General features: G+C 49.7%; 2 protein-coding genes and 1 pseudogene across 2 annotated transcripts; 1 reads left to right on the plus strand and 2 right to left on the minus strand.

The window, feature by feature from the left end:
• Positions 1-602: 602 nt before the first annotated feature.
• LOC119349126 (enoyl-CoA delta isomerase 3-like) lies at positions 603-2,641 on the minus strand. Its single transcript, XM_037617139.1, has 2 exons — positions 1,828-2,641; positions 603-767 (listed from the first exon to the last, which is right to left on the minus strand). Exon 1 carries the CDS (start codon positions 2,576-2,578, stop codon positions 1,844-1,846), a length of 735 nt encoding a protein of 244 aa, XP_037473036.1. The 5' UTR covers positions 2,579-2,641; the 3' UTR covers positions 603-767; positions 1,828-1,843.
• A 4,881-nt stretch (positions 2,642-7,522) lies between these two features.
• Positions 7,523-10,511, minus strand: LOC119349127 (ER lumen protein-retaining receptor A-like). Its single transcript, XM_037617140.1, has 6 exons — positions 10,280-10,511; positions 9,934-10,199; positions 9,262-9,377; positions 8,135-8,208; positions 7,982-8,045; positions 7,523-7,895 (listed from the first exon to the last, which is right to left on the minus strand). The coding sequence occupies exons 1-6, from the start codon at positions 10,368-10,370 to the stop codon at positions 7,859-7,861; spliced, it is 648 nt and encodes a 215-aa protein (XP_037473037.1). The 5' UTR covers positions 10,371-10,511; the 3' UTR covers positions 7,523-7,858.
• A 241-nt stretch (positions 10,512-10,752) lies between these two features.
• LOC119349128 overlaps positions 10,753-12,227 on the plus strand; it is a 4,880-nt pseudogene continuing 3,405 nt past the window's right edge.

The raw sequence follows: 12,227 nt of genomic DNA on the forward strand, positions 1-12,227 counted from the left end.
GCGTCGCTACCCCTGAAAAAAAAAGGCAACATCGCTATCCCTGAAAACTAAACAAGGAGCATCGCTACCTCTTCTTGGATCACCGACGGGAGGACCTAGTGGGCTGCGACGGGCCACCAGCACGAGATAACAAACAACCGAGAAAAAGACAGGCCGAGGACAACTTCACTGGGACATGCACAAATCTCTAAGCGCTTTTTGATCCAACGAATGCGTATGTGAATGAGACCATAACTAAAACTCAGCTAGCTGAGTTTCAGCAAAACCGTTATAACATTTCAGTCTGGATAGAACCTTGGGAATATTTGGATGAGGTCGGTCACTTAAGCTAAACCTAGTTTTGAATCCATATCCTTCTACCCAAACAAACTCTTATGGTTTCAATAGGGAAATGACGAAAGAACGGGATGCATTCATTCAGGCGCGTCATATGTCAATTCTGTAAACGAGAATCTCACTGCAGCAACAACAAAATAATACTCCCTCCGTCCGAAAATACTTGTCATCAAAATGGGTAAAAAGAGATGTATCTAGAACTAAAATATGTCTAGATACAACCCCTTTTATCCATTTTGATGACAAGTATTTCCGGACAGAGGGAGTATGTCCAACAGTAACACACAAGCATTCTCTTTATTTCACACTCCCAAAGCAAGAGAAATACAACGTCTGCAGAAGTATGTACTGTGTGCTTCATACAGAACATCGATGGCTGATCAATGTACAGGTGCAGAATACCAGGATTGATTTCAGGTTACATAGACACTCTGCAGGAAAGAAAAAGGCAGGTTGGTTCAGGAGCTTGAAGAAAGATTGTATGCAAGAATTATAAATCACCAGAGAAGGAAGTTCTAATTGTTCGTTTTAATGTCACGACGTAGCAGGGCCGACGCACAGTCGAAGGGCATACAATAGCAACTTGGAGCAGCAACGACACCTTGTGTCCCGACATGGTTTGTGATTGTACAGAAAATATCATACACAATGAAGCTCCCATCTTATTAGATTTAAACCGCTTTATCTATTTAGCAATGTAAGCCACATGTTAATAGTGAAAAGAAACAAGTACTAGAATAATAGCCCATTTTTTGTGAAGGTCTGGTGCCAGATCAGATGTGTCAAGCATACATGAAGCCACAGCATAAACAGACAGGTTCATACAGAAATTTGGAAAGACCAACGAATCTCAGTAGCGCATGCAATCTTGATAAATATTCTGCTATCATAGTTTTCATCATTATTATTCACGAACGTTGTTTCGATAAACCCAAAGTGGAAGCAATGATCAGCTAGACATGGAAAAGTTCTAATAAGGAGCCCTGGAACAGCTCAAAACATGGATTTGCCTGCGCAGAACAAACTACTGCAAGAGGACAGCATAGTGGACTATAGCCCTAAAATTGACAGATAAATCTCCAATGCACTCGTATTCAGATTTCACAAGGCTGTACAGAACGCTAGTTTAGCACATGTGAAGAGGCTTCATCTCTAACTGGAATTATACAAACAAAACAAAATGGTGAGGACAAGTAGAGTGAGCCCTCTGGCTGCACCTTGTGATGACCTCAATCAGATCGAAGCTACTGTCGACTCTCGAGTACTACAAGTAGTGCTCAAACTAAACAGGTTCTTATGGTATCTATCATCCAAAGCATGGGAATATTGGTACGACTTATAATTTGGCTTGAGCTCAATAGCGCAATCTGCCAAACCAGCAGTTTTTTCACCAAATTGTATTGTAACGACAACAGCAATTTCCATTATTCAGTAAGTTCAGCAAACACCTAGACAGAGACTGGGGATACAGAGTTGCAGAGGGAGACTGACCTCCGATCTCTGCTGATCAGAGCCTGGAAGCGAAGTGCCTGCTCTTCTCCTCATCGCTCTCCACGGCGATCCCGACGGCCCTGCACGCATCAGGGAACATGGACATCCTAATCGACGCGTACACGGCGCCGTCCCACTTCCTGGCGGCGAGCTGCTCGGCGAGCTTGAGGGCCTCGGCGGCGGTCTCGGGCGCGCCGGGGCAGACGACGTCGACGATGCCCATCTCCCTGGCCTCGGGCGCCTTGAGCTTCTTCCCGCGCAGCACCACGTCCCGCAGCGCGTGCGCCTGGGAGATCTTGGCGCGGAGCACGTGCACGAAGTAGGGCGGGAGGGGGAGGCCGATGTCGACCTCGCTCATGTAGAGCACGCCGCGGTCGGCGCGCATGAGGCGGTAGTCGTGGCAGAGCGCGAGGAGGAAGCCGGCGGCGGAGGCGTGGCCCGTGACGGCGGCGACGGTGGGCATGGGGAGGGCCAGCAGGTCGGCGGCGACGGGGCGGAGCGCGTCGACGAGCTCCCCGAGCCGCGCGCGGGAGGCGCCCGCCCACCCGATGTCGAGCCCGTTGGAGAAGAAGCGGCCCTCGGCGACGGTCACCAGGGCGGCCCCCGGGCCCTGCGGGTGGGCCTGGGCCGCGGCGAGCACCTCGGCCAGCGCGGCGCGGATGGCGGCGATGAGCGGGTGGCCGAGCCGGTGCTGGTCCTCGCCCGTGAGGGTGAGGACGAAGACCCGGCCGCGCTGCTCCAGGGTGCACATCGTCGCCGGCCGGCTGCACGGGGCGGGGTGGACTTGGGGCGGGTGGGTTGGTTGGGTTGGCGTGTCTGGCTCTGACCGGGACGCGGAAGCTGCGTGCGGATTTAACACTCTGCGCAGCGGAGGACCCGACGTGTTGTTTTTCCCTCGGCGGAGGAAAATTCACCGCGGTTTTATTTTACTGAACGAAACCTCTCAGAAGTGTCGCTGGATTTTAGCAGGTTCGTTGGTTGGTTGGTGCGATGGGGAGAAGAGCAGGAGGCACTGATGATGTGGAAGAAAGGATTATTCAATTTGCATATGCATCACCGATATGATGTACGGGCAGGCACTGGAGCTGCCCGCACTAAATAGTTGCCCGACCAGAAACCTCGCCGTCGTCCGGATCCAGCTTCAGGTACCGGTCGGTCGTACCGTCCGGTACCGGTCAATTTCGTCCTCGGTACAACGCCTGATCGCCCAATTTTGCATCACGAACCAATGCGGATCAAATGGCTTCCACAACATGATGCATCACAGCTCTACAGCCGTTTCATACGCCCGGGCGAGCCGTCCGGTCACTGTATGATCATGATTTTTTTATCCAAATGGGCTCCTTAAAAAGGCCTCATACGATCGGGCTAACCGGCACCCTCTATATCAAGTCCAAATATGAGGTGGATATGGGGGCGTCCGGGCACGCCCGCCACGCGGAACTGAAAGCCCGACCCCGCCCCAAATTGCAACAAATCCATCAAAACCCTTCCTCCTCCCATCGCCCTTCAACCATTCTCGTGCCCGGACCCTCGCCTTCCTCCACCCTTGGTCCCAATCCTCACCTCCGGTTCCGATCCACCGCAGGAGATGTTGTCTAGCTCGACCTACACCGCCACGACGAAGGCGTAGTCCGGTGGCGTCAATTCGTCGGTTGCGACTTGCAAGGCAGAGAATGTCGTCCGCAAGTTGCGGCGACGTCGGAAGCGAGAGAGGGAGGCGGCAGCGGCGGCGCAGGGAGGTTCGGACTGTTGGGAACGTAGCAGAAATTCAAAAAAAATTACGCATCACCAAGATCAATCTATGGAGTAATCTAGCAACGAGGGGAAGGGGAGTGCATCTACATACCCTTGTAGATCGCTAAGCGGAAGCGTTACAAGAACGCGGATGAAGGAGTCGTACTCGTAGCGATTCAGATCGCGGTTGATTCCGATCTAAGCGCCGAACAACGGCGCCTTCGCGTTCAACACACGTGCAACCCGATGACGTCTCTCGTGCCTTGATCCAGCAAGGGGAGAGGGAGAGGTTGGGAAAGACTCCGTCCAGCAGCAGCACGACGGCGTGGTGGTGGTGGAGGAGCGCGGTACTCCAGCAGGGCTTCGCCAAGCACTACGAGAGACGAGGAGGGAGAGAGGTAGGGCTGCGCCTTGGGAGAGAGAGACTCATGTATTGGGCAGCCCCAAAACCTCCACTATATATAGGGGGGAAGGGGGAGGGGGAGGCGCCCTAGGGTTTCCCCTGGGGGGGCGGCGGCCAGGGCAGATGGGATCTCCCCTTTGGGTGACTTGGCCCCCAAGCCAGGAGGTGGGAACCCTAGATGGGGCGCCCCAAACCCCCTGGTCACGTGGGAATAGGTGAGGGGGGTGCACAGCCCCTTAGTGGGCTGGTTTGCCCCCTCCCCTTGGCCCATGAAGCCCCCCAACACTTGTCGGGGCTCCCGAAACACTTTTCGGTCATGCTGGCCATCACCCGGTACCTCCGGAACACTTCCAGACTCCAAAACCCTTCGTCCAATATATCAATCTTCATCTCCGGACCATTTCGGGACTCCTCGTGACGTCAGGGATCTCATCCGAGACTCTGAACAACATTCGGTAACCGCGCGCATACCTTCCCTATAACCCTAGCGTCATCGAACCTTAAGTGTGTAGACCCTACGGGTTCGGGAACCATGCAGACATGACCGAGACAACTCTCCGGCCAATAACCAACAGCGGGATCTGGATACCCATGTTGGCTCCGGCATGTTCCACGATGATCTCATCGGATGAACCACGATGTCAAGGATTCAATCAATCCCGTATACAATTCCATTTGCCTACCGGTATAGTACTTGCCCGAGATTCGATCGTCGGTATGCCGATACCTTGTTCAATCTCGTTACCGGCAAGTCTCTTTACTCGTTCCGTAACACATCATCCCGTGATCAACTCCTTGATCACATTGTGCATATTATGATGATGTCCTACCGAGTGGGCCCAGAGATACCTCTCCGTCACACGGAGTGACAAATTCCAGTCTCAATTCGTGCCAACCCAACAGACACTTTCGGAGATACCCGTAGTGCACCTTTATAGCCACCCAGTTATGTTGTGACGTTTGGTACACCCAAAGCATTCCTACGGTATCCAGGAGTTGCACAATCTCATGGTCTAAGGAAAAGATACTCGACATTTAGAAAAGCTTTAGCATACGAACTACACGATCTTGTGCTAGGCTTAGGATTGGGTCTTGTCCATCACATCATTCTCCTAATGATGTGATCCCGTTATCAATGACATCCAATGTCCATGGTCAGGAAACCATGACCATCTGTTGATCAACGAGCTAGTCAACTAGAGGCTCACTAGGGACATGTTGTGGTCTATGTATCCACACATGTATCTGAGTTTCCTTTCAATACAATTATAGCATGAATAATAGACAATTATCATGAACAAGGAAATACAATAATAACCATTTTATTATTGCCTCTAGGGCATATTTCCAACACGGACGCGGTGGGGCAGCTGTCTCCTCCGCCGCGCGCGGGTCCGCGCACCCCTTCCCTCCGAGCGCCTACGCGGATTACGCCGTCCGACCCATTGGGATAGAGGATGATTCGACCGTCGACTGGGCCATTTTGGAGAGCTTTGCACCCACACAGATGCCGGCGGTTGACGTGTGTGACTCGCCGCAGCTTGTTCGGGCGCGGATCAACACGCGCTCCGGTAGTGCTCAGGCTGCCCTCGACATGTTCGACGGAATAACCGAACAAGAGTCGGTGCGTTCTCTTTGCTCTTGTCCGATCAGATTTTAGCATAGAGCACTAGTTCATTGTGCTCATGATGAGTGCTTGCAAACCATAATTATGTAGGAGGCGTTCTTATCGAACATGATCAATGACAATGAAGATCCGACCGAAATGGAGTATGAATTGGAGGCCACTACCGCATTTAAAGTTGGGACAACATCCGATCCCAATCCGAGCAAGTAGAAGAAGACCAAGACGCCGAAGGCAAGAGGTCCGGCATTCTCAAGATTTGAGGACATATTGTTGGACAAAGTTTGGTTGGCCACAACGATGGATCCAATATGCGGCACCGAGAAAAAGGGGAACACCTATTGGATGAAGATTTGGAAGGAGTATCACAAGCAAAAGGAGTATGTGAAGGCGCATCCTATCGTGACTACCCGCAATGTGGCATCTCTCCAACATCGTTGGAGGATCATTCAAGGCGAAGTGAACAAGTACGTCGGCTACTGATCATAAGTGACCAAATGCCTTCAAAGTGGGATGGGAGTCGCAACTCACGTAAGCTCGATTGCCTCATCTTGTCGTCCATTGCATATGCTTCTTGCGTTTGCATTCTCGTGCTCATATATATGTTGTTTGCTAGACGACGGTATCGGCCACTTTGTATCACGAGGTGGAGAAGAAGCCATTTGCTTTTAGCCATTGCAGGGTCATATTGAATGGCCAGCCAAAGTGGAACCAACTTGTGGCCGACCTCAAGTCCGGCAAGAAGAGGAATGATGGATCAAGCTTGAATCAATCAATTGGGTTGGACGATGAAGAGGACGATGTTGTCATGACGAATGGAAAAGCCACCGTGCCAAAGGACAACCGCCAAGTCATGGGAAACAAGTGGAAGAAGGCACGTGTCGCCCGTGATGTCGCGGCTACCAAAATGTCGTCCACATGGACAAGCATTTGTTCGGTGAGGGAGAACAAGGAGGAGAGGTACAAGCTCATGTTGGATATGTAAAAGAAAAGGATGGAGTGGGACCGAGAGAGGGCGGAGAAGAAGCTGGAAATTGAGAGCGAGAAGATCGAGTTGGAGAAAAAACAAGCGTGATCAAATGGGAGCTCAAGAAGGCCAAGACATTTGACGACATAGAGCTTGAGAAGGAGAGGTTGCAACTCGCATGCGAGGGTCATGTTGGCAGACGAGACCCTCTTGGATGAGCATGCGAACAAGTGGCTTGCGGACAAGAAGATGGAGATTAACAACCGTAGAAAGTACGAGGCGGCGAGGGTGGTTGCGGCCCGGATGGAGACGAAGGAGGCAGCGCGGATGCAGGCTGTCCGGATGCAGGCAGAGCAGGACACATTCCGCCTAAAGCAGGCGCCCAACCAGTGATCCTAGACCATCCATCACGCTAGGACATTGATTTCACTTTGCCATGTCCGATTTGTTGAACTATAATTTGCTTTACATTGTTTTGAACTTTGGCATTCGGACAGTTTGTTCCGTATGATTGACATGCATGGATTTGAGGATTGAAATTTACGGTATGTAGACTAACATGCATGGATTTAAGGATTGGAATTTACGGTATGTGGACGTGCAGGGCAATATGTGGACTGACATGCATGGATTTAAGGATTGAAATTTACGGTATGTGGACGTGCAAGGCAATATTTGAGGGGTGCCTGGACGTGCAAGGCAATATTTGAGGGGTGCCCGGTGACACGCCCGGGCACGTCCGCGGACATTTGAGGGGCTGAATTTGCAAGCCCGGGCACGTCCACGGACATTTGAGGGGCTGGATTTGCAAGTCCAGCTGTAGATGCTCTTAGCCTGCACAAATCGTCAACCCAACAGAAAAGGAAAAACAAAACATTCCCGACCATTGTAAAAACTTGGTACTTATAATTACGACGGTAATGCTCGGCCAAGCACAAAGCTTTCTGGCACAGCGCGGCGACGAACAAAAACGCATATAGTTCAAAGTCACAACAGTTCACACAAAGCGGGGCAAGAACACTGGAGATCACGTCGTTTGGTTGTTTACAGCAGGTGAAACAGAGCGGGCAAACAACAGGCCAAATGAATTTGGATTCGCTGATCCTCCATCCCAGGTACAAAATGGAACTAGTCTACTATTGTACTGTTAGCATCTCAAACGTAATATAGCTTTTTGCCAAGATAATCCACTACAGAACCACCGAGTCTCTCTTCATGCCAATATCATCAACTCAATTTCGATAACACTTCTGGCCCATGCAATGCAATGTGTGCTTTTTGTCGCATGGACAAAGCATGCTCAGGCAGGCAGCTCGAGCTTCACGTTGTTCTTCCAACTGCAATGGCCACCACAAAATTTGTCACAAGCCGAGGAGCGTGTGCATGAGAAATGTGTGTCATGAAAGAACACTATGCAGTTTACCTCAAGAAATAGTAGTAGAAGAAATCTGCGTATAGACCAGTTTGGACCAAACCAGCAATCCAGGCTGAAAGAAACGGGGGCATCAGGAAATGGTAATTGGGATAAAACGTGGAGCATGAAACATGAGCGAAAAAAACAAAGATATGGACTCACGGATCCATCTGCTTTGGTGACCCTCCGTGAAATAACGGTAAATCCAGTTTAGAATGTAGAATGCACGGTAGGCCCTGCAAAACAAGCATTGCTTCAGTAGCAACAGAAAAAACAACTGAAGATGCAGGGACACAATTTTCATGTAGATGCTTGGAGTCAATCAGTTATTTCAAGATTGAAAATCAGTTCTACACAAGTCACAGGTCTAATTCAAGTCTAGCTACAATAAACTATGTACTCCCTCCGCTCCAAAATACAAGGTGTATTAATTTTTCCAAAATTTAAACTTCTCTACTTTTGACTAACTTTATATTAAAATATATACATCTCTATAATACTCCCTCCGTAAAGAAATACAAGAGCTACCAAATGAATAAAATATGAAAATATATTTCATGATGAATCTTAATGATAATGATTTGGTTATGTAGATATTGATATTTTTCTCTGTAAACTTGGTCAAACAAATAGAAGCTTGACTTTGCAGAAAAAGAACCTTATATTTTCGAACGAAGCGAGTTCATGCTAAGCGTAATGTAACCAACATGGCTACAACTAATTAAACTTGGAAATTTCAGTTCAAGATTGACCTAGGTCTAACCAAATGCACCCCAAGAAACTAACTAAGCATGGATGCACGAATTAAGGTGTGCTCTAATTTAAATTTAACTCCTATGCCCTGAACAATTAAAATTAAATATCCTGTAAACATTCAGGGTAATATTCAAAGAACAATTTAACACTTGATTGCACATAATCTGACTAACCATTCAAACAGCTAAATAAAAGCTACAGTACTAATTTTGCCTTGTGAAGTGTCAACAATATAACACTAGATGGTTTTAGACCTTGTATAGAGAATATCTTTACAAACATATACTCCCTCCGTTTTTAAATATAAGTCCTTTTAGAGATTTCATTTCAATACGGACTACATACATATGTATATAGACATATTTTAGAGTGCAGATTCACTGATTTTGCTCCATATGTAGTCTATATTGGAATCTCTAAAATGTCTTATATTTAGGAACGGATGGAGTAGGATACAGCAAATGTTATATGAATCATGAAATGAAAACTGGTTTCATTAGTACAAGATAAGCCCATTTGGTGTAAAATCATACCCGAGAAAGAGAACATATTGTCCAGTCAAGTTATCGACATTTCTGCTTCTCTGGAGTAGGACTAACTGAGGTAGAATCGCCACTGCCTCCAGGTAAATCGAAAATGCCCAGCATATCTGTATTATGATAAATTCAGGCACCACAATAATGAATTACTAAAACAGTTTGGTCACATTTCACTACTGTACTACTAATTACTCACAGGAAGAAAGGTGACATGTTTCTCAGAAAAGGTGGTCACATACAAATAAGATAAGCTGTAGCACATAAGCAAACACACAAACGAATGGGCTAAATATAATTTTGCCAAAACAATAACCACTGCCAAGTAATGCATATATTTTCCTAGTGCAACAGAACACTCTGTTAAGTATATTTAAACGCAAATTGACATGATTATTCTAGAATTTGGCAGATCAAACTGCAAAATGGGTTTAGCGATGCGGCCGCACTGGTCACACTCGGCTGGATCTGTTAAACGGCAGTGTCACGCATGACTAGCAGCCAGTTTCTCACAGACGAAGTGTGAGCCTGGAGAACCTAGTAGCTACCGCAGCAAAACACAAATTTCTTATAGCTTGCAGATTTAGCAAATCTGCAGATCTCGCAACGTCATCAATTCGGAAAGGCAAGGAAGAGAACGCAAGGCAGGGGTCAATGAGGCGACATGACCTCGCGGAGGGTGAAGCGCTCGTTGAAGATGAGGGCGAGCGCGAAGGCGGCGGCGACGAGGAAGAGGTGGCGGAAGGTGTCCTGGTCCCGGTCGTAGGTGCGGCGCACCTGCGGGTGGCGGCGCATGTACCAGACGATGGCGGCGGAGGTGGTGATGAAGACGATCTTCATGACGGAGTTGTAGAGCGAGATGTAGTCGGTGAAGAGGTCGAGGTAGCGCGCCACGAACACCGCCAGGTACAGCTCCTGCGTCTTCCTCGACACCCCTGCGGCGCGGCGCAGATCCGTGAGCGACGGGCAAGGTGAGGCGAGGCGCCGGCCGAAACCCTAGCGACGCGCGGCTTACCTGAGCATGACTTGTTGGCGTAGATCTTGAGGAGGAGGACGATGACCGAGAAGAGGTGGGTCATGTCCCCCAGGAACCGGAAGGCGTTCATGGCTGCGGCGGCGCCGACGGCGGCGGCGGCCGGGGGCGACGGCGGCTAGGTTTTGGGGGTTTATTCGGTGGGAGGTCGCTCCAGATGCGGCGGGGGAATGGCGGAGGGGACACGAGGCGTGGCGATGGATGGAAGGGACGGGAAGGGGGGAGGTGCGGCGTGCTCTGTGCCCGGGAGGTGGGCCCGGGTGGCAGCGGCCGTGGGCGCGGGTGGGTCTGGCTCGAGGGAGTGTCGGGCGCTGGCGCTGCCCACCTGGCGGCGGGCGAGTGGACGCGGGCCGAACGGCCACGTGGGCTGTTGGGGGAGGCCACGTGGCGGGACACCTCTCTCTCTCTCTGCTCGGCTCTCCTCTTTTTTTCTTTCATTTTCTCCCTGACGATGACTTGTCGCCTGGAGTCTCGTCGCTCTGCCGCTGATCCTCGGCGTCTCGCTTCCGCTGCAATCCACCGTGCTCTCCTTTCCCAGTCCCAGGGGAGGAGCCTCCGCTTGCTCCCGCGGCGAGATCCGGCTCCGCCTCGAGGATTCGCTCGCTCGTCCGATCGCCTGATCATCGGCGGCCGCCATGGGCTGCGCTGGATCCACGCCCAAAGTTGACGGTAAAATCTTCTCTTGCTTGCTTCCTCTTCACCAGTGCTTCTCTTCTTGTTGGCTTGTTGCCTGGTTAGTTAAAAAAAAATGTCCCATTGTATCATGGGAGTATGGGACTGCATCCGGAGGAGTAAGGTTAACTCATTCCGTTGATATGTTTCCTCGGCTTTTACTTAGTTGCATAATAATGATGGCTTCAATTGTTGTACTGCTACCCGTTTAAATTTGTTGCTCTAGTTGATATTTGACCGAAAATGGACACCTGAAGCTATCGATTCAGAGCGCCGACCAAGAAGCCAAAGAATTCGTTGCCGGAATTTTGTCAGCACTTACTCTTGCACAAGAGTGGCAGGATTGCTCCTGGGGACGAGGTTTACTCAGTGTTACGTGACGATTACTACGAATCGTTTTGTCATTAGATTTGCCAGTGTGTGCTGAGTAATTTTTGGTCCATGGTATATTTTCTTCCCCTTTGCGGTCAGGCTTACAGTCAAGTCAGTAGTGCAAAATAAAATTATCATTAGTCTGCAGTGTAAATCAGATGAATTTTTTCATCTAGGACCACAGAAAAATGGTACTAATTTCAACATAACTTGCAAGCAAATGTGACGGTTCATTCTCTGATATAGTAGAGTTTGTTCGGATTAAGCGCACATTTTTTATATCAGTTGCTAACACCGTATCTAGTTCGTGGTACTTTATATCTAGTTCGTGGTACTTTATATCTAGTTCCTGCTACTTTACGAGGTGGAGCATTTCAGAAAGACGCACTTATTTGCACCAATGCTTGGTCTACATACTATTTTAAGTGAACATCTTTTCCCCTTTAAATATTTGTCTGTTCAGTGATCACTGATATAGTGCGCTGGTAGTTCTGCTCAAATTACTGGCCAAGTAACTTAGGCCAACTCCACCGCACGACCCATCCGTGACCCATCCGGTCCGCTTTTGTCTGTTTGAGGTAAAATACGACCTAGCGGTAAAGCCAACTCCACCGCACGACCCATCCATGACCCATCCGGTCCGCTTTTTGTCCGTTTGAGGTAAATACGACCCAGCGGTAATACCCAAACGGACAAAGCTGTCCGCTGGTGTCCGTTTCAGTCCACCCCAACCCCAAATCCAGACCAAAGTTGGGTCACAAATGGGTCTGAACGGACACAGACGGACGCGCTCCTCGGCCTCTCTCGTCCGCTCGTGTCCGCCACTGGCCCACAGGTCAGCGACCCACACCGAGCCACTCCCGCCCGCCCGCCGCGTCCGCCGTCG

This window comes from Triticum dicoccoides, chromosome 1B (genome assembly GCF_002162155.2).
Source record: "Triticum dicoccoides isolate Atlit2015 ecotype Zavitan chromosome 1B, WEW_v2.0, whole genome shotgun sequence".
Classification (NCBI taxonomy): domain Eukaryota; kingdom Viridiplantae; phylum Streptophyta; class Magnoliopsida; order Poales; family Poaceae; genus Triticum; species Triticum dicoccoides.